Here is a 22318-nt window from a genome sequence, read left to right on the forward strand (position 1 = left end):
ACAACTCAGCTATCATACCCTAACAGGAAACCCGGTGTCCTTAGAGAACTGACCCTTGATCTTTGAACTTCATCGGTAGGACAGTGGGAGATACCATCCACGATACAGCATTTGGATTTCAATAAGCATTGCAGAGCCATGCGCTAACTGGGTGGCTAACATCTTGCATCTGAGGAGTGTTATTATGATGAGCACTTGCGCACTGTGTGTGGGTAACCGGACTGACAAAGGGACAAATGCATGGGTGCGCGTGCATGCATGTGCGTGCATGTGCACGCGTGTGTGTGTCTCTGTGACAGCCCTTTCAGGACAAGAAAAACATAATGGTTTCAGAGAGACCTTCAGCTCCTCCCCAGTCTAAAATTAAAATTTTGGTTTTATAAACAGCCTCTAATTAGAGGTGGGAGGCTGGAATCCTATTTTGGGCTCTGTGGCTGTGCACACCCTCCCCACACACACGCGCACACCGGACAGATGGATTTACTGTATGTGCAACACACACGCACGCACACATGCACGCACGCACAGGCACACTCAGAAGTACAGGCACCTCCTGCCCCGAAAGACACATTCAGCAACACTCGCGGTCACACAGATGCATACACCAACCGGCACAAATACACATAATATTCCCATGAATTACACATGAACCAAAACACATGAACGGATGGATACACATGCACCGAGTCACAGGCACATACATGCATACATACACACAAAGTCATGCAAAAATCACAGACATGCACACAAACTCCACAAGAGTCGGCCCCTCCCTGATCCTACACCCTGATATATGACCAACACATGACCAGCCTCTTTTAAAAACCGCATCATCTACATTGGTGTCATTAAATGTTAGCAAAGTATAATTGCAAGGAGGAATCAGTGGTTCACTTCATCTGCATCTCCCCCTCCCTCTTATTTTCATACTGTCCAAAAAGCAATGACTACTCTTCCTGGGGTCCACATAAAAAACAATGCAACAAATCACACGTTTTTAAGTGACATAAGTCCATAATAGGTATTCAGTGGTTTGCGGTCAAGAAAAAAATAAAAATACCAGTTGACACTATTTGTCATCGTAAATATGTGTGCAATACTCCTCCCACACTCCCTATCAGTACACACAGTCTGGACATCACAAAGAAAACATTGATGCAGTTGCCCTTGCAAAGTAGAACAATCCAGCTGAATACTTCAGTACTGTTCTAAAGGTTTTAATGAGGCAATTTGGCGCACTAGGCTTTTCAAACAATCGGAATGCGAGCCAGACTGCAGTAACATTGTCTCATTGTTCGGTCCCATGCCCGCATACAGTGTTTCACGACACTCTGCAATGGCTGCTGGGAACTTGTTTTGTTTGCTCTTACAGTGGGTAGGCCAAATGCACCCTGACCCAAATAACTTGATGACATTGGGTTGATGCTGGGTTTGAACCTGTGTGGTTTGGAAACACCTCAGAAGGCCAAACCCATATAATTGTCCGGGCGACAGGTGACTGCTTCACAAATCTCAAATCACAGTTCTCAAATCACGGCATTGGTACTCTGCACAAGCTCCTAAATCTTTCTCAAAAATATGTGCATAAGGTGAAGCAAATATGCAATTACATCTTGAGGAGGGATGTGAGATGACACATCGATAGTACGTTAACGTCAATCATGACAGCTGGAGGGCCCAACTGCCACTCAAAATGTCCGCCCTGCGGGAGGGTGGGGGGGTGGTTTGATGAAGACTACATTTGTCAGTGACACCGGTGGGCTGACACACAAGTCGCGCACAGTCACACGCTCTACCCGGGCATATGGCTCTGACCACAGGCTTGTACACCACAGACACCAACCCCTTTATCTGTGCTCCTACACTGTAGTCTGAGCCTCAGCAGGAGCCCTGGAAACCAATTATGTGGTTAAGAACAGGGAGGGGAGGAAAGAGAAGGGGTGCGCGGGGGGTGGGAGAGGGGGTGGGTGTAGGTACAGTACTGTATAGCTAAGGCAGCTTGAGGCCAGAGAGATATACATTCCAAAACAATAACTGAAACAACAGGAAAAACAATATGATATTACTGACTCTGCGGTCACAATATACTCACTTTGTATGAGTGTGTATTCCTCAATGTTTTTCAAATTAAAGGACCATGCCTTTGTGAGCAGTAAATTCTTAAATCTAGGAAAGTCGAGCGCGAAAAGACAATGTCCTCACCACGATCTGTCAAGCAGGAGGAGATGGATGGCGAGCGGGTGGTAGGGTGTCGCATGTCTAATGGCTGACCTAATGACTTTGCCCTTGGCCGCGGCGGTCAATGGGTCAGACATTGTGTGGCATTGACAGGTGTATTAAAAGCTTCGCTGGGTTTCCTGTGTCAGGACAGCGTTTGTTTTTCATATTTACCACGCTTTCAGACTCTCTCCCATGACCCACAGGCACAACCCCATCCTCATCTGCTCCCCCCCAAAAACAATCTCCCTCCTCGCTGGAATTCTTCCTGCATTCTGTCCATCCCCACCCTTCTGATAAGACACGCTTAAGGGCCTATCGTCAGCACGCTCCCTTCTTGCCGAGGTCTGAAACGCAGACCAAACACAGCCCCGGCCCGCAGGGCTGCGCGTGTGTGGCTGTGTGCATGCAAACGTATGTGGAGTGATTCAACAGCGGCATGGCTGCGTGTGTGGCTGTGTGCATGCAGACGTATGTGGAGTGATTCAACAGCGGCATGGCTGCGTGTGTGGCTCTGTGTGCATGCAGACGTATGTGGAGTGATTCAACAGCGGCATGGCTGCGTGTGTGGCTCTGTGTGCATGCAGACGTATGTGGAGTGATTCAACAGCGGCATGGCTGCGCGTGTGTGGCTCTGTGCATGCAGACGTATGTGGAGTGATTCAACAGTGGCATGGTGGCACAGTGGACAGCACTGTCACTTCACAACAAGAAGGTCCTGGGTTCGAGCCCCGCCCGGGCCCTTCTGTGTACAGTACAGTCTCCCCGTGTCTGCGTGGGTTTCCTCCGGGTACTCCGGTTTCCTCCCACAGTCCAAAGACATGCAGGTTAGAGACTACAGATGAAAATTTGCTCATTAGCTAACACATTTACATTGATGTGGAAACTGAAGATATTGATTAATGTGCACTGTCCCTAATAAAATAAATAAATAAAAACGGCAAACGTATGCCCGCAAGCTGCAGGGGCTCTGCACCAAACAGACAGCATGCACCGAAAAGGCCATGCATCAATTCACAGCGGGCTGACACAGTAGCTACAGTGGAGACATTGATCCACAGCCCAGCACACGCACTCCTCGACCCAGACAGGGCAAACAGCACATAGCAGTTGTCTTAGGCTTGGGCTGTTCTGAATTCCACAACCTCATTAGCAAGCACCAAGGACGGTCATCCCTGTCCGCACTTCCTCTGTCCTTCCCAGTTTTCTGGCTTTCCAAAGTGTCAGAGTCTTCTGGTCAGAGGAGCATTGTATGCGGATTCATTAATGTCAAACAAATACTCTTTACACAACTGGCTTTCACCACAAGTTCATTACCACATCTGCAAGGTGTCTTGCCATAACAACCGGCAGCTCAATTTTAAAGTGCGGAGAGCCAGCTGGCAAACAAATAGACCACGGAAACTAATTATGAAAACATGCTTTTTCCTAAATTAAAAACTGAACACACAAGCACAAACACAGAGACAGAGACACACACAGTTCGCCTCACACACACAGACCAGAAGTCTAACCACTGACAGGTTTTTATCAAATGCTCACCACCAAAAAGCACGGATTCCTCAGAAAATCAAAGTGAATCACAGCAAGGTGAATTATGGGACAGTGGAGCAGAAACAGCGGCATGGGAACCCGATTTTATATTACAGAACCAATGGGCACACGGTAGAGGCGTCTCAATCCTCCTGTGTGGGGCAGACGGGCTGGACTACGGCCGCTCAGTGCCTCCGAGACACCCTGCCAAGCCTGCAGCCACTGCCTCCCCAGCTCTCAGGAATCCCACTCCTTCACAGCCGCACGTAATTAGCCTTAAATACAGACCCGCTCTGGCCCAACATCTGGAAGGAGTTTAGACAGTGCAGTTTCCTACTAAGACGGCTAAATATTTAGGTTGAGAGTTACTGCGTGTGGATGAACTCATGAGAGAGGGGGAGAGAGAAAGAGACGAGGGTTGGGGTGGGATGGAGAGAGGGAGAGAGAAGGAGAGTTTGAGAGCTAAAGGAGGGCGGGACAAAAGGGGAGGCCATGTGATTAGCATTGTGTGCTGTCATACTGAAATGCCAAGATAGCAATAATGAAAACTTGGAGAAATTACTTGCAAAAAAGGCAGCTGGACCATTATCTGTGACACAAATGTGTTTCATTGACTGATTATGATGGAAATCATTGTTTATGTAACAGCGGCCTATAAGACCGCAGAACATAATACGATGTCGCACACAGACCGTGAATTCATTCATCCATTTCAGCACATTCAAAAGGCTTTTACACTCTCAGTGCACACACTGTGTATTGACCCTAATTAACACACAACAAGAGGGGGGGAGCGGAGATGATGGGGAGTCTACAGAGAAGGTGCAGATGCACGATACGGAATTGTTTCTCTATGTTCCGCAGAAACAACAAACATCCGACTAATACTTTTGATAAACAAACCGCAGCAGGAATTCCCATGTGCTGAAAGGGCCCCAGATGGAATGTTCATGGGAGACAGCTGTTGTGCATTACACGCTATGGCCAGCCCCCACGACCCCAGCCCCCAGTCTCCTGCCCCCCAGACCCCGGCACTGGTGCATGGAGAAGACATTCCAGTGACCTGCCCTACGGAGGGGGGTGAGCGGGACCGGGCGATGGGGCGTGATATGTTGTCGGGGGGTGGGGGAGGACTGTGACGCCCTGTAATGAGCTCCCCAGCCGCACCTGGGCCCGAGCACGGCTCGGTATCAGTTCGAAAAACGCTTCACATCTGGAGCTCGTTTTACGAGTGGGGATCAGAATTTCTCAGCTATCAATGGAAAAAGCCTGACTGTCAAGTTGGCATTTTTATTTTTAGTGCTGGTTCAAATTTGATAGGGGTGGCGGAAGACGCCATTTCTTCCTCTCGGTTTTCCGGAGGAAGTGCGGAGTGGAATTTCGCCGGGTTTCTTTGCTCGCTCGCAGCTCCACAGTCGTGTCACGTAGTGTGCTACGCACATGTAGGAAAACAAATAAACCAAGTTAAAAGGTGCAGTGGTACGCGATTATCTTCAAACACCTACGCCGCCACACCACCACCCACATTATTTTTTAATTCTTTCCCCTGGTTTTGAGAAATGTGTGCTACAGATGTTTAATCTGCCTTCATTAACTAGAAACACAAGGCCCTATAAATGGACTGCTGGCTGCCTCCCCCCCCCCCGGCAGAAATCCTTTCACTGCTCTTCTCCTGTATGCCCAGACGGGGCCGGTGGGTTTTTACCGTGCCTCCATACAGGCCCGTGCCATTCCGACTAGGGTAGAGAGGTGCATTGTGGGAGAATGAAGGAAATGCATTGTGGCAGAATGAAGGAAACATCTAAGAAAATGTAATCTAGGAATCGGGAAAACTCCAGGGAGAAGGAGTAAGGAGGGCCACTTCAGCAGTACTTATCACTGTAGTTATCTTATCTCATACAGTATTTATTTGGTTTGAGTTAAATAAGCAATGAAAAAGGACACTGTTGTGCCTTAATGATTTGGAACGATGTGTTTGTAATCTAGCAATCAATCAATCTAAACCATCAGAGCTAGCACACAACTCACCCTTGTTCTCAAGTTCTCAATGTACTACTGTTGAGAGATCACAGAAATAAACCAAGAAAGAAGAGAATACAAGAACAAATACAACCAATTTGCCTTCAAACCTAAGTTTGCTTTCTGTCTATGAGTATATCCAGCCTAACATAAAATAGGTTAGGAAAACCACTTCACTGGCATCTACATGACCAGCTTCAGAGCAGTCAGTCTTCATGAACAGAAGACCATCATAAATAAAGAACTGCCAACTAAAGTTTTTATTAGAACGACAATATGAATTGATACCAAATATTTGTTTGTTTGTAAATAGGCATTTGTTTCAAATCAGCTGCATTTGTTGTTAACACAACATCAGTTGCATTCTGTTCTTTCGAGGTTTCTTTCTGTGATCTCTCCACAGCAGCACGTCGAGAAAACTTTGAGAACAAGGGTGGGTGGTGTGCTAGCTCTGCCAGTACCAGTAGTGCATTCAATTTTACTTCAAACTTCAAAAAAAGGTGACAGTTCTCCCATCACGAAGGGTTTCTGAGCAGTTGGCCTCCATGAACAGAAGGCAATTGTGAGACGGCTGCCTGAGATGGCTGGGATGTTATGGCATTAAAAGAGGGAGCCAAGCCGCCATTAAAGCACGGAGAGGGAGGATAAGAAGAGGAGAAATGTGTTTCTGTTTATCCTGGTTTAGCAGGGCCAAGTCAGCTGGAGACGGGGGGGCGGGGAGGGTGGGCGAGAAGGAGGAACGCCAGCGCATTTCCTCTAGTCAAGCGGGGATTTAAAGTGACAGGGCCGTGACAAAGTGCTGGAGAGAGGTGACGGGTGCGCTCGGGAGGAGCGACCATCACTCTCATCTCAACACGCCGGGGCTCCAAGCGATCCAGTTCGGCTGTCCGCCTCCATCTTCTACAGCCTGTGAGAGGCAAGGTCAAAGCCCCTCTACTGCTGCATCCACGACAGCGTAAGGTTAAGCACTCCTGGGGCTGCAAATATTTACTTTGCATGCAGGAAGAAAAGTGAAGCTGCTGAGTGAATCAAAATGCCTGTTGGTACACCCATCTCTTGAGTTAAGCATGGGACTCACATTAGTGTACTATCCACCTTCATACTTAAGAAGAGGGACTTCATACGACCAAAATACATCATCAACAGCATGGACTTACTATGTAGACAAATTGGATGATCAACGTTGAATTTTGTCCCGGATCTGACAGCATGCCAAGATTTCAACAAACTGCTTCACAACAGGATAGCACCACAGATATTTTGGGGTGAAACTTTACGTGATACAGAGAAACCAACTAAACTTGCTGGCCTCTCTGACCAGTCTAATGATGTTGGTTTTGTTATTCATGGTGTTGTTGTTCCGATAACTAATGTTAAATCCTGTCATATTTCATAAAGCAAGAAAGGAGTCCATAATTCAATATAATATGGTGTAAATGTAAAAAAGGTACTATTACTACCCTAAGTACAAACATTTTATTAAAACCCTTACAAAATTCAATAAGTATAATTCAGACACATTTAAATATATTTAAGAGGCAATACCAAAGCACGCTTATATGTCTCAAACAGTAATCTATGTACCCTTCACCATCAAGACAGCCAACATTCTTAAAACACCTTCTTACAAAGGTTGCCTGTCTGTCACCTCCCACTCCCTGGTACGGTTGTTCCCATCCATCTGCGTCAATCACTCAATCGCAGTTTTTCTTATTGGGAGAAAAGTGACCATTCATAATGGGTCTCTATGCTACTATAAGTTTTTCTCGACTAGGCCCGTATCATACACTTGACAGGTTAAAAAAGGAGCCCCCCAAAAGAGCGTGTCAGTACTTTTCTCTGACATTGACAACTTGGTAACAATGATCTTTAATTTATGACAAAATACGAAAGTTACACTCTAAAACATAAACTGAGCTCTGATTCGGTCTTACGTGATTGTTCATTGACATGCTGGCCTCCTACACATCCTCATATTGGCATTACAATAACCTGTTGATGCCTATGAACGGGGTATCTTATAATCCTTAAATCCTTAAATTACAGTGTACGATATTTCTTATTCAATATCTCTCCCTAATGGTATTTTAACGTTCACATCTCACTTGTGAATTAAGGTCAGGAAAAATCAGTCAAGACATCTGAGGGAGTGTACTTACAAAGTAACGGTCCTGTTTGGAAGAAGGCTTGCTTGAGGAGTTTCAGAAAGTTCTTCCCCGCTACAGCTGACTCTTTTCCGAACAGACGTCGTGGTGTGAGCCTTTGGGCGTTCGTCCGTGCAGCTGCAGCCGCTGGTGATGAGCCCGGGGCAGGCTTGGACGAGCCTAGACTCGGAGGCAGCCAAAAAATATAGCAGCAGCAATAGGCGACCCCAAAACGGGACGCTAACGCCGGGTATCCGCATTGTCCCCATCAATGTAACCTCAGCGTTCCCGTAATCAGCCCATTATTTCCAGCGAGTCTTCCCTGGGCGACATCAATAATTTGTTGCGTTAACATGTGTTGTAGGTCTAGGTTCGGTAGAATTGTTCGTGTTTGCTTCCAATTTCGATCTTAAGGGGAAGTACCTATAACTGAAGACAATGTTAAATCTTTAAATTGATATTATCGCTTGTCCTGCCACAGCAAGCGTCAAGTTGGATTTTCTGAAAACGTGCGCAGAAGTAGCCTAACTAAATGACCGGTTTACAAAGTGGCATTTAATATTTACCAATAGCCCGGAAATAAGTATTCCACATAAGTTACATAGGAAAATTGTAAGTATCACGAATAATATTCTCCTCATTGCATAAGTTTACACAGTAAACGTTTCCCCTTAAAATAAATGGTCTGATTGCGACAATGTTCTAATGACAGATCCGCATTGTTCATTTTATGAAGCAGCATTGTGAAATAGTATAGAAAAAAGATTACGTTGTCCATCTGGAAAAACTATAACATTTCTTCGTTTCTGGTGTTATTCCAATGGTTTTCGGAGAACCCCACTTAACTGAGACACGGTAGCCCGTAGTATATGTGAATAATTCCCAAATGGCAATTGACAAGACGAGGGATTCTCTTAGGCTATACGATGCAACAAGTTTAAGTTTCCGAAGTTTGCTGCCCCGTTGTCTGTATCTTCATGTACCTTTCAAAGAAATCCTATATCGGAGTAAATGCGTCAGTCTGAATAACGGTAGTGCTTGTCCGGGTCGGCTCGCCTGTAATTCCTAAGATGTAGCGGTTTTTTGCCTGCCACTCTGTCACACTGAACTCCAGTTACTGCCTGTAGTGCGCGCATCCCCTCCCCGGCCGCGAGTTTATCTGCAGGGTCCTAGTGCGGACCATGAATTGAAACATTTCACAGCACTTTATAGAATTCACTATTAATTGTCAACAACTGTGTATCGCGGGAGCGGCATCCAACTTACAAAACTGGGTCAGAACGGTAACGGTCCAAATACACTATTTAGCATTCCTATCTAATGGGGGTTTTTTTGGTTTTCAAAACCCATTGGTTTTCCCATGTGCAGGATTGGCCTATGTGACATCATGCTCTATAAATGAATTAGATGGAGCAAGTCAGCAACATAGCTTTCAGTGTGATCAGTGTGACAAATTGTTATACTTTTGAATGTTTATCTTTAGTCACAAATGACCTTCGCCAAAGAAAATAAATAAAGTGTTTATTTCCTGATTAAAGCTGCTCGTTGGCTTACACATCTGAACTCAGAGACATTTGTATGACCAAAAATAACTTTGACAAAAAATGACAAACACAGGTAAATAAACACTGGATTCCGCCGAAATTAACAATACCACCGTCTCTGGCGGATGTACTGTTCTAGTAACAGGATGCATGGAACACGATTGACAATAGGCCTACAACAGCATTTCTTAGAATTCTGAACTGGAGCAAGTTGTACTAAATGTTTTTAGGACAATAATTTGTAATATCGTGGCCGATTGGGATTTTTGGACATTGGGCATATTCCACTAAGCGTAGGAATGAGTTAAACAACTTTGAAAAGAAAACACATTTAGCAACTGAAGACATGCAATTTAGCAATCTATCGAGTCAATCTAAGTTAATTAATCATTCATTAATACATCTTCCGAAGCCTAATTAGATGGCAGTTGAAGAGAATGTCGGCACTAGGACCCAGTTTCTTGTCTTCAGTTAATTTTCATGCAGCCGAGGTCTTTGCGTGCAACCAGGCTATCGAGGACGGGAAAAGCTCTTGGCTTCACTGCGCGAAGTACTGCCTACACTTTGTTAGTAGTAGAATTTGTTCGGGGAATTAAAAAGGACATAACCTACAAATATGACCATATTATAAGGATATTAATAACCTTTCACAATTGACAGGCATTAACTGGTTTAGACTTTGAGTTATAGGATGAATAAGATGTAGTGTGCTAAAATGCATATTAGACTAAGGTGCGTCGCTTCCCAGCACTTACTCAGTTTACATTTCAAAAACTTAATCTGTTACCGTTTGTTCTAGTTATGTTCAAAGTGGGCTCCGTAGCTCGGAGTTTTGCGCACATTGAAACTATCAGCACGAAGGAGCTCAGCTAACGGACTCCAGCTGAGCAGTAAAACCCCTGGCTTCTAAACCAGCTACATCTGGGTCACCCTTCTCACCATGGTCAGTGCGCGACTGTAACTTAACCCCCTGTACGCGCGTTTGACTGCGAAATGTCGGACGGCTTGGCTACTTGTTGCCACTGAGCTTAAATCAGATACGTATTTGAAACAATTCGACTTTTTACATGCTGGTCAAATTCAACAAGACTAATGCATAGGCTATCCCTGAAATTCCGAGAGTTAATAATCAGAATTTACAGTCACATAACATTTTAATTTAATTCTGAATATTGGTTAAAATATTTGTTTTTAATTTTTCCAGAATCGTGTGTGGAGTGTGTTTGGAATGTGCGTGGATTTGATGTATTTTACGAGTTTTCAATGTTTCAAAGAACTCATCGTCTAGGTCCAGGACGTTCTTTAAAATTGCAATTAATAGTGTCAGTTTAGTGTCAGCTCTTTTATTGATTAAATGTATAGGATGGCCAGCTCAGGCCTATTTTGTATTTTGCAGTACTATATTACATATGTTTCAGTGTACAAAACATTACAAAAAATACAGGTCAGTGTACAGCCTCATTTGGACACCAGACAGGCCATGAATATTTTGAATACTTGATAGGCCTATTGGTCAGGTTTCTCAGGCAAATCTTCAGGCTTTGTTTTGTCTCTGGTTCAGCCAGAGGACCACCTGTGGAGTGAATAATTTCTTCCTGTTCACGTTGTAAACCCAAACCTGTCTGGTTTTTATTCATTTTCCACAATCCATTCTACCCACCCACCATCTTTGGAGTTACTAATGGTCCCACCAACCTTAACTGAGATGTTTAGAGCTCTGCTTAATAGTGCTATAAATACAAGAATGCTATACAGAGCAGCCAGCTTAAATGAGATGTGTGGCAAGTATAGAAACCCAGGCAGAGTTACATATTTGTGCAAGACATCACACTGGTCCCAACTCCTGAGTAAAATACTGGTAATTCAACCAATGTGTATTTAGAAGTGGTTGAAACAATACACAACACTTGCAAGTGACTTTAGAAACAACATAGAGGCAAGTGTGCATTCCATTGTTGTCACACAAGCTAATATAATGAACCCTCAAGTGACCAATTGGGGTCATATCTGACCCCAGACATACACTTTTTATTTATATCATAATGGGGATATACATTTGATCATTCCAAAATGTATTGACTTTTTAAAGCAACATTTCCTTAATAAATACATACTATTTGTTTATGGTTACTGGTTCGCAGATCTGCTACTCACTGGATGGGTTATATTTTTCACACCCTTCTCTGCAAACTCTCGTGACTGTTGTATGTGAAAATCAGCAGTTTCTGAGATACTCAATTCACCCTGTCTGGCACCAATAATCATTCCCCGGTAAAAGTCACTTAGATCATATTTCTTCCCCATTCTGACATTTGGTCAGAAAAACAGCTGAAACTCTTGACCATGTCTGCATGCTTCTATGCATTTAGTTGCTGCCACATGATTAAATATGTGCATTAAGCTGGTGTACATGTCTACTTATTAAAGTGCTCACTGAGTGTATGTTCCTAATTAAAATGATTACATACAGCCACATTAAAATCAACCAGTTTTTTTCATGATCAAAAATACTTTAAACTGTATAAACCTATTTAACTATCTTGGTATGTACTGCTGTTCATGGTCACATCTATCTTAACAGGTGCTCCAGGATCGGTATAATTTTGATTTAAAAACAATAAAGACAATCCGCCATATTTGAAAATGCATGGGATCTATTCCTACGTATTTTTCCACCACATGCACTACCATGTTATTCCAATGGAGGGGAGAAGGGTGGAACTGATGTAGGATTAGATGGCATGCAATATTATCACTGACTCTCCTGAAAGAGTTCACAAATAAATATCAGATAACAGTCTTATATCACATCCAAAACAAGGATATATGCAATTTATCACAATGTTACCTCAATTACATTACATATTGACCTCTCATGGGTTACATGTGTTAAGCTTACTATTCCCCTATATAACGCCAATGTGGGTGACATTAATGATTACTAAATGTGCTGTAATTGTAATTATATAGATATGTACTTTTTTATGAAAATATCTTTTACATGTTTAATGACATTTTAATGAAAAAACTAAACAAAAACAAACATTTTTAAAATTGATTGGGGGTTCTTTTTCATGAGTTTGAAATTGGGGTCATATCTGACCCCAGTTGGTCACTTGTGTCTGTCAAATATGTTGGTCGCTTGAGGGTTAACACAGTTAACTCCACATAATCATAGTGCTAGACAATTACTAGAAAATAGTATGATTAAGAGAATACTATACATTTATTTCAATGTATTATCATATGTTGAATGTTGTTTAACACATTTTGTTAATGTTTTAGAGGAATTCAAATTGGAATTGGAACAGAATGAATTGGTGCACTACCATCAGTATTAATAGATTGTAACTATTGCCAAGACGTTCTATGGAGCACAGTAATCACTGAACAAACAAAGCTGTTATGTGAAGTTAAATTGCTACGTTAATGAGCTATTTGTGCCTAACATTAGCCAGTGGGCTGATGAAACATAAACTCATGAATCACACTGTGGTCTCATGAGAATTGAGTTGCTAGAGCTCAGGAAGTTGATAGTTGATGCACATTTGTGAATGGCCTTTTGGTTTCGGGAACCAAAAAAAATTTGGAACCCCTCCCTGAATTAAATCACTGTTGACTAAGACTGCATAATTGACAAATATTGTCCCTCAAGCACAAGCAGGAGGGGAATGGAATGAAGTTGGCAGTGGTCAATATTTCATAAAAATAGATGCAGTTTTACACATTTCCCTTGCAGGATGTCTGTGTGATTATCTCCAACAGTGGTTGTGTTTACTTGCACGCTAATATCCAATCTTACCCCAATTATTTTCATTGGCATAAGGACAAAATCCGCAAAATCTGTTTACTCGATCTTACCGATGGGTAGGGGAGGTCAGAATGTATTGTCGCGACTCAGTGCAGCACTTCTGCTCAAGATAGACAGACAGCCACTGGCTAAATCCAGGACTTCACTGTGGGGATGGGCACGTCCTGTTTAAATCACATTGCTCGTGCTAACTGCCAAACAACAGGATTGGGATTGTTAGTTGGCTAACTAATCAAATTAGTTTAACGGACTGTCAGTTGGTTTAAGCTAGTATAAACTCACAATATATTACCAAGTTAAATAATAAATCATTTAGGCTGCTATGTAACATTGGAGTGGCATTTATTAAGCGTTTTTTCATAGCTATAAAAATAGGGAAGGATAAGGTAGGAGGCAGGGTGAGGAGAGGCTGTGAAGCATGCGGAGAAGTGAAAAGCACACTGATACAGGTTCCTGTTGCCTGCATCTCTGACACTGTAAAGCTATACAGCTAACTCAGTAATCCTGCTTTGTGATATAACCCCCTGGTGTTTTCTTTGATCAAGTCAGTAAGAGGAACAAGATAAAGGGAAGCCTAGTTCACCGACTAGTTAATGTAGTATAATTCAAAAACGGCATTATAGGCCTATTGGTGGCAGCAGAGTCTGAACACTCTTCTAACTCTCGCACCAAAAGAATTTGAACACCAAGAGAAGCCTACTGCTTTCAGCAACACGTACTGGGACTTTAAAGTGCAAGCCAGTGCTACATACTACTCATGGAAATGTCTGATGATGAACAGCATAGAACAGCAGCAGCTGTGGCTCAACTAGCCAGCTATTACACCGATAATGTGGTTTCATTTGGAGCTGCCGCCACTATTGGTGAAGGCAATGAATCATTTAATTCATGGGTTACTCCTTTAGAAGACACCTTAAATGTGTCATCAGAACACGAAAATGGAAAACTGTTAGGGGGGCTATCCCCACGTTTTCATACTAGTGAAGCCTGCTGAATACCATGAAGAAAACAACAAAACAGCAATTTGGCATAGTTTTAGGACACACTCAGAATTTGGCAGTTACCATAAAAACTCCCTGCCACGGGGAAATGGCCCACTCAACAGGAACCGGATCCTACTATTTCTGTATACTTGGTCTCAATGTACTGCAGTCATCTACAACATCTAGTAACACCATACCCACCAAAGAGATGTTTTCATCAGGTTCCTCTCAACAGGGCTAACGCACAAGCCATAAAAATGTCACATGGTACGACCAACGGTCACCATTTTTTGGCCATTTAATTTAGGTAGGGTGCAGCCTGACCCCTCAGACACTGAAAAGGTACGATCATGGACAATGCCACAGTCTCCCACCCAGGTTGGGGCTTTTCTACGCTTGTGTACATATTATAGCTGGTTTATAAAAGACTTTGCCCGTCTTGCTGAGCCAACCTTCCAACCCTGAAAAAAACACTATTAGCTAATCAACCAATCATAGCATATCCTGACCTGAAGGCTATATTCTGGCAGTTCACAGACCCATCACAACATGCAGTAGGGTCTGTTATGGCTCAGAAACTCAGCTCCAAGGAGCCAGTGATTTCTTATGCCAGCCTTGTACGGACAGTATCAGAGAATGCAGTCCAGGTTTCAACGAAAGCGGTTTTCTATGGTTTGATCACTACATCACATTTGCCACTATCATGCATATCACCATTTCACCATAGCCACAGACCACAAGCCTTTAGTGGGTTTAAAACAAATTCCACTTGAGAATGACCCCACAGACAGACGCACCCACTGGTTTCTTGAACTTGATGTTTACAATTGGTGCATTGTTCACAGGGATGGAGAGAGACATCACAATCCCGAAGCGCTGCCCTGAAGACAGCCCAGTGATATTCCCAGCACCACCATAATAACAACCTCAAGATCCACCCAAACACAAATGGTTACAGTGCTCTCAGGGTCAGCCTGCCCCACTCCCACAGGGCCTCAGGTCCTGGCCCACTTGAACCTAGGCAACATTCTGACTGGGATCTCATTGAGCGTCTGCTGATCTTCAAATAGTCATGGCTTGAGCAAGTAGCAAGGCCCACACATTGGCATCATGTCACCATACCTGAAGAAACTGTGGACCCAGTTTCAGTGCCTCACATTGCATGGTGACTTCTTCCATCAACAGATTTATCACTCACCTTCTCATAGCACGTTGCTCCTGGGTGATCCCACAAGGGCAAATTCCACCACTTCTGATTCACCTTCAAGGAGACCATGCTTGTCGACACTACAGTTATGAGAAGACATTAGACAGGGTGACTAGATCATGCTATAGACCTCACGTCTACTGCCAGCAGTGTCTGGCTTATCCGTCCCTCTGGTCTCCTGTGCTGCAGGCCCCATTGGTACCGATTTCACCCACAGGTTCATTTCAGATCACTGCTGCTGATCTGACTGAATTACCTACATCTGAGTAGGGCCATCATTATGTTTTAGTTGTTATGGATATATTCTCCAGGTTTGTCATTTTGTTCTCACTGAGAGACCCAATGCTGCATCTATGGCCAGGAGCATTTTTGAACAGTATATCCAGCAACTTTGAATTGGCTTACAATACAGCAACACATACTAGCACAGGCATCACTCCTTTCTACCTTGAAGCTAATTCGCCCCTCAGCAGAATTCTTGGCTGAAGGTGTATGTTGGCAATGACATACACCTTGGATGTTTCCCTTAGGCATGTAACTCGCTAACCCCATCATCTTGTCTGCTTGTATACTCATTAACTCTACAGATTTTTACCTTAGGTAAGATTCCCCTATGGGGATTACTCTCTGGTCTGAATTCGCAAGTGGTGCTATATGTAAAGGCAAATCAAAAAGCACCTTTTATTGCATCATGGGAAAAATTTATTTATTTCCTGATGACTCGTTACAAGAAGAGAAATTTGCTAGATAGCAGTTCGTTCATATAATTTCTGCAGTCCCTCACTGAACATCTAATGCGGTTGTGCTAGACCTCACATATTAAGACAGTACACATACAGAGTTCAGTTATTAAGAGCTTCTACACAAGTGAGTTCAGTTTGGAGCACAAACTCAGGCTTGTTATTAATACAGAGAGAGTACTTGCTGTGTTTAACAAATGTCTTTCATGACTACTGACAGTGGACTTTCTTAGTTCAATAAATTGAAGGTTTGTAAATATTTGGTCTGAAGAAGGGAGTCAGGACATACTTGGTGACATTTAAGAGTTGTCAAAGCTAATGTTCTGCTGACCAGAAATGAGGTTAGAATTATGCTGCAATGACTTGTATCGTCACAAATTGCAGTAGAAACGGTAGAGTTTGAAAGTTCTCTTGAGGAGAAAATAAATTTGTGTTAACACAGACATAGTGTAAGAGCAGCAGTGGCATGGCTAAAGTAACAGACCTTGATGCAGGTATCAGTTCCTTACAGTTATACACCGGGGACTGGGGTTCGATTCCCAGTCCAGCCAAAGTTTGGCCAGCTCTCGTGAAGCAGCATAATTGGCTAGCTGCTTTGAGGGAGGGACACGGCAGGGGTTAGTAGGATCGCTGCACACAATAGTGCCCTATAATTGAAATATAAAGGGTACAATTGGCTACCAAAGAAAATGGGAAAAATGGGAAACAACAAAATAAAAACTACAGTCATAATGTGGGTGATATATTAATGTGCATTATTGAACAAAAATGCTAAATTAGTAAGTTACTTGCCCTCTTGTTCAGACAAACCTACTGTATGTGTATTAGAATTACAGTAAAGGGACAATGCACTTTCTTTTTGATATTACGCTGTGGTGTATGTTTTCCTTGGCCCAGACTGTTTTTCTGTGCAGGGAAGAATATTTTAGATATTTAGAGAAGATTGTGATGATGTGCTGGATTTTCAATGTCAGGCATAGGACATTTTGGAGGTTTGTGGTCCAAGGCAAGCAAATACAATTGAAATAGCTCCAAAGCAGCATGAATACTGATGTGTTCAAAGGCTATACATACGTATATCACCCAAATATTATTCAAAAAGCATGTTTAGTATTATTTTTAGTTGGAACGGTGTTCTGTGGTTAATGCAACATGTGCAGGCAATCAGAAACTTCTTTAAATATCCAAAACACACTAAATCTAAACTTCATCAATATACAGATATAAACCACAGAAAGTGTACTATGCCTTTAAAAAAAAAAAATGTATACTTGCCACAAAAAGGCATAGTAGTTTTTTCACCTCTCATCATCTTTATTTTCATCAAAATTATGAACGAGGTGTTGAGCATGTTCTTTGTTCAAGAGTGATTACGGCCTGGTAGAAGCCCAAAATGCACACACAGGAGTCATGATGACAGGACTGTGCTGTACTTCATACAGATTTCAGTTTTATAAAGGCTGTTATTGTGCTCACAGCACAAAAACCTACACATTTTTCCGTTTCATGAACTCTTTCTTGATACTTGGCAGGCAGAGGAAGCATGTAATCCAAGCAGGTTGGGCATTACCTGAAGGAGTTCGGAAATACAAATAGGTGAACCGTGACATTTTGTCAAAAGGTACCGTGTGTAATTGGGGGTGACACTCACCCACCAACACATCTAGCAGGCAGGCACCTCAGTCATGGAAACAGGGCCCAGTCATACAATAGCGCAGTGTGCTCCAGCCTTAACACCGGACCCCCGATATGTTATTCCTGCATATGATACTGTACACTGGAGCAGGCACACAGGCAGCTTGATTGCTTAAGGAAACCAGAATGAGTAGAGAGGCGCCTTGCTCAGCGATGAAACGGAGAAGTGTTTATACAACCCGTTAAATAAGGCTTCAAGTGCAACATACCGCCACCCCTCCCCCCTCCAACACCCCCTTCAACTACCCAACCCCCCAAATCTCCCTCATCTGGTGTGCACTGTTTCCAGTTAAAATGTCACGTCCCAAACTGAACATTACATCAAATTGTACTTAATGGCATCCAGACAAACTTTTATGTCGGTCCAACATTCTTCCCCCCAACTCCCCCATTTGCTTTCTTTTCTTCATTGCTCATATAGCCAAGCTAGCAATCTCTCTCTCCCTCCCTTTCTGTTTCACATCTGGACTCCATTCCAGGTGGAACATGGAAAGGGAACACAGGGGGGCAGGAGATTTGGGGGAGACAGATGATAGAGGGGGTAGGAGAGGTGTAGAGGGCGGGGGGGGGGGGGGGGGGGATATGGGGTGGGGTCAACTGATGTTTTCCCCAGGGGACGATTACAGTGAGCCTTTCCAAGCACAGTTTATGCCACCGCAACATCTGGAGCGGCACGCCCATGGAGTCGTGGGGGTCAGGGGGATGGCTGGCCGGGGTCAGGGGAGCTCAAGTGGCTCATTGGCTGTCTGACACAGAAACGGAAATCACGCTTAGCCGCAGCCACAAGCCCTTCCATTTGTCAGAGTGAACTGGGGCAAGAACGACAGAGCGGACAAGAGCCAGAGCCCCTCAGACAATGAACCACATTATTCACTTTTTTTAACATCGCAAACGGTGCGGGAATTGCTCATGTAAGAAATGGCCTGTGCCAAAACATAATTACCACTCATTTACTGTTGAATGAAATCTGAAGTTGTTATTTTTAGAAGTGATGACCTCTACTGGAGAAACTGCTAACAGCAGGAGCATGCTCCATTTCAAACAGCCAACAGTACAGCAGCCGAGATTACCTGTCCTTTAACAGGCCTGCCTCCTTCAGTCTGTTCTACATCCTAACACATGCCCGGCATGGCAGCCCGTTTTTCTGCTAATATTACGTGCCATTTGGGGTTTCACCCTTACACAGAGTGAACCAGGTTTTCACAAATGTAAAAATATAAATGTGGTGAATATCCTTCCTCATGAATTTAGTCATCAGAAATACTGTGAAATGTTCAAGAAATGCTCAATGCAATCTAAATTCAGATTCACTGAAGTGGCAAATAACTTTGTGAATCTGGGCACGACAAAACGTTCAAATGAAACATTTGGTAAAGGCTGCCCTCTGCTGGAAACGTATACAAATAGCAGAACCCACCAAGCAACAAATTTCTATCACAACAAAGATTAAATCATGACTTCTGAATATTTTTGTGCTATACTATTCATTTGCTACAGTACAGAGTAAAGAAAAAAAAAAAACAAGCAAGTTTTTTTTTTTTTGTTTTTTTTTACTTTCCCGCTGTTGTATTTCTCTGTCCAAATGCTTTATAGCATGCCATCACCAGTGTAATCACTAGTTTTAAAGGTAATGTTTATTAAATGAATCGAATAACAATTTCACATTTCAGGCAATAACAATTCATGGTAGACAGCTACTTGTTTGACGACCTTCAGAAATACCTGCAAGCTGCTCTGTATGCTCTGTAGTACTTAAGTATCCTCTTCCGTGCAGGTATGCCCAAAGCACGTGGTAGATCACAGTTAGAAGACCATGAAATTAATGTTAGATGATCAAAATGAGGGTGAAATGGTGATGACGACAATGAGAACGGGGGGGGCGGGGGTGCAAGATGTCCAGACTAGAAGGGCTAAGATTTAAGCCTCTGTGCTTCAGCGTAGCTAAAACCCATCTGAACTGTACAGCAATGGCTCCCCTGGTAGTTTTTTCCGAGACCATGCTGGTCTGAACAGTTATAAATTAGACATCAGAGTTAGGCAATGCTCAACTCTCACCCCTTTCATTTCACAGCGCAGGAAGTCTCGTCAGTTGAACCTTCAGTATGATGACAAAACCATACTACAGTAGAGCATGGTTAACATTAGCAAATATGCGGAAGAACACAGAACACAGCGTTAGTAGTAATATACAGTAAACATTTTTTGTTCAGTTTTTACCATTTATTACATGTTCCCAAATGAACAACCTTCATTTGTGTTTTATACAGTGTAATATGTGAGTTATATCTATTTTAAAGTGTTCCCACTCAAAAGTACTACTGGTATAAGGCATGAATGTTCTATAGCATTAACAATCTCATCTCCACACTCAGGTACAAATCAGAAATACAACCCTCTGCAGAAAAGCACTACAGCACTACCAATTTACATACAGTTCGGTCTGAAAATATTATGTACAGAATGTTATTTTTATTATTTCTTAAATGAAATATTCCCTTGTTTGACAAAAAGAAAATGGAAAGTGAATGATTTGAAATAAATGTATGAATGGTTGTGCTTACATAATTTAAAAAGGAAAATGTCAGATTTTTTAGCAGGATTCACAAGTTTCATTCGGAGCTGAATAGTTGCAGCAAAGGCAAACGCCACATTCTTGAACAATGATGCATGAATTCAACAGACGCCTGGGTCCATTTTTAATGACATTTCAGAGCCAGTCATCTCCCTGCTTCACTCAGCAGAAGCTGTTACAGTCTCAGAAACAGTGTAAAGGACAGAAACAATGGAGTTGACTTTCGCGGTTAGACTTTTGTTTGTCTTTTTTTTTTCTCTTTTTTTTGATATCCGTTGTAACAGGAAAACATTCCAATATCTAATACACCAGTGCAAGTGTCACAGATGGTGCCTGATCTGTGGAAGTCCATGTTTCTAAAAGCCTGTAGGGGTTCTAAAAGCCTGGGGGTGGAGGGATAAGACAAAATAAGTAAATGGCAAGACAAAATGCTCTCTTGAACCTGGAGCAATAAGTGAAGGGCAGCTGAGTGAATGACACATTAAGGAAGGTGAAGGTGAGTGCTATAGAAAAAGAAGCGGCCCCCAGCCCTCGGTCCATTGCTCTGAGTCTGTAGAGTTGGGGTACCTGGCCAGGATTGGGGGGTTGGCTGCTGGAGGGTTGTTCAGTGGCGAGGGGAGACTGTGGCCTGGGGGGTACTTCCAGGGCCCTGGTACCTCTCCCGGGCGTGCTTCTCACAGAACATCTCCTCGCCCGCCCAGAAGTGACCTCGCATCTTCAGGTTGAGGCCGCAGTCCGTGCAGGTGTAGCACTCCGGGTGCCGGTATCGGTCGTCTACGATACGAATCGCCTGTGTTCTACAGAGACGAGGACACGGTTATGAACTCACTCATGCTCTCACACACTCGCATGCGCTCACACAAAACCATGCACCTACCACACAAACACTCACACACTCACACGCGCACACACTGACATGCGCTCACACAAAACCATGCACCTACCACACAAACACTCACACACTCACATGCGCTCACACAAAACCATGCACCTACCACACACTCACACTCTCACATGCGCTCACACAAAACCATGCACCTACCACACAAACACTCACACGTGCACACGCTCACATGCGCTCACACAAAACCATGCACCTACCACACAAACACTCACACACTCACACGCTCACATGCGCTCCCACAAAACCATGCACCTACCACACAAACACACTCACACGCGCACACACTCACATGCGCTCACACAAAACCATGCACCTACCACACAAACACAAGCAGAATCAGGAAGGACTGGAACTGTCACTCCTGTTTGACAAAACTGCAGTCATGGAAAATCACACAATTTTGGAGATTTTAAGGCCAGAATTATAATGAAATCTAATTGTGGATGGTGGTTTTGGTCCCCTATTGTTAAGGCGCCCCCAATCTACTGGTGTGTATTATGACATGTTCCCAATTTTGCCTAAAGCAAACAAACACACACACACACACACACGCAGACACACAAGACAAAAGAACCTCAACTGTACAACCCAAGCCTGTACCTGCCTAAAGGTTCAACGTTCACCAGGAACACCGTGCCCCTTTGGGCAGATTGCAGTCGTCCTTGAGCGCTCTGCTTTGTTGTTACCATTAATTAGCGGTGCAGTGACATTAATATCTGTGTGTGAAGGAGGCGCACAACGTGCCTCAGCAGGCTAAGAGGGAGGTGCTTTGAGGTCTTACACAATGCTGGTGCCACACTTCTCACAGGTGTGGTGCTTCTGCACCCCAGCCACCGAGGAGCTGGGTTTGGCAGGGCTGGGCGACAGTCTCCCGGGGAAGCGCAGAGCAGCCTCTGGAAAAACAGCCCGCACAGGAAGAGCCGGTTCAGGAGAAGCAGCAACCACACAC

General features: G+C 43.5%; 2 protein-coding genes across 3 annotated transcripts in view; both read right to left on the bottom strand.

Moving 5' to 3' along the window:
* Nucleotides 1-8173, bottom strand: part of adgra2 (adhesion G protein-coupled receptor A2) — a 50686-nt gene extending 42513 nt beyond the window's left edge. The window contains exon 1 of the mRNA XM_061259779.1: nt 7929-8173. Within this exon, the coding sequence (XP_061115763.1) occupies nt 7929-8173 (245 nt within the window). The remainder of the gene's footprint in view (nt 1-7928) is intronic.
* Nucleotides 8174-20091: 11918 nt separating this feature from the next.
* Nucleotides 20092-22318, bottom strand: part of pdlim2 (PDZ and LIM domain 2 (mystique)) — a 41724-nt gene continuing 39497 nt past the window's right edge. For both annotated transcript variants that reach the window (XM_061261610.1, XM_061261609.1), the window contains exons 9-10: nt 22151-22262; nt 20092-21262 (exon numbers count right to left, since the gene is read on the bottom strand). In XM_061261610.1, coding sequence (XP_061117594.1) covers nt 21070-21262; nt 22151-22262 — 305 coding nt within the window. In that variant the 3' untranslated portion in view covers nt 20092-21069. The remainder of the gene's footprint in view (nt 21263-22150; nt 22263-22318) is intronic.

Source organism: Conger conger, chromosome 11, assembly GCF_963514075.1.
Source record: "Conger conger chromosome 11, fConCon1.1, whole genome shotgun sequence".
Classification (NCBI taxonomy): domain Eukaryota; kingdom Metazoa; phylum Chordata; class Actinopteri; order Anguilliformes; family Congridae; genus Conger; species Conger conger.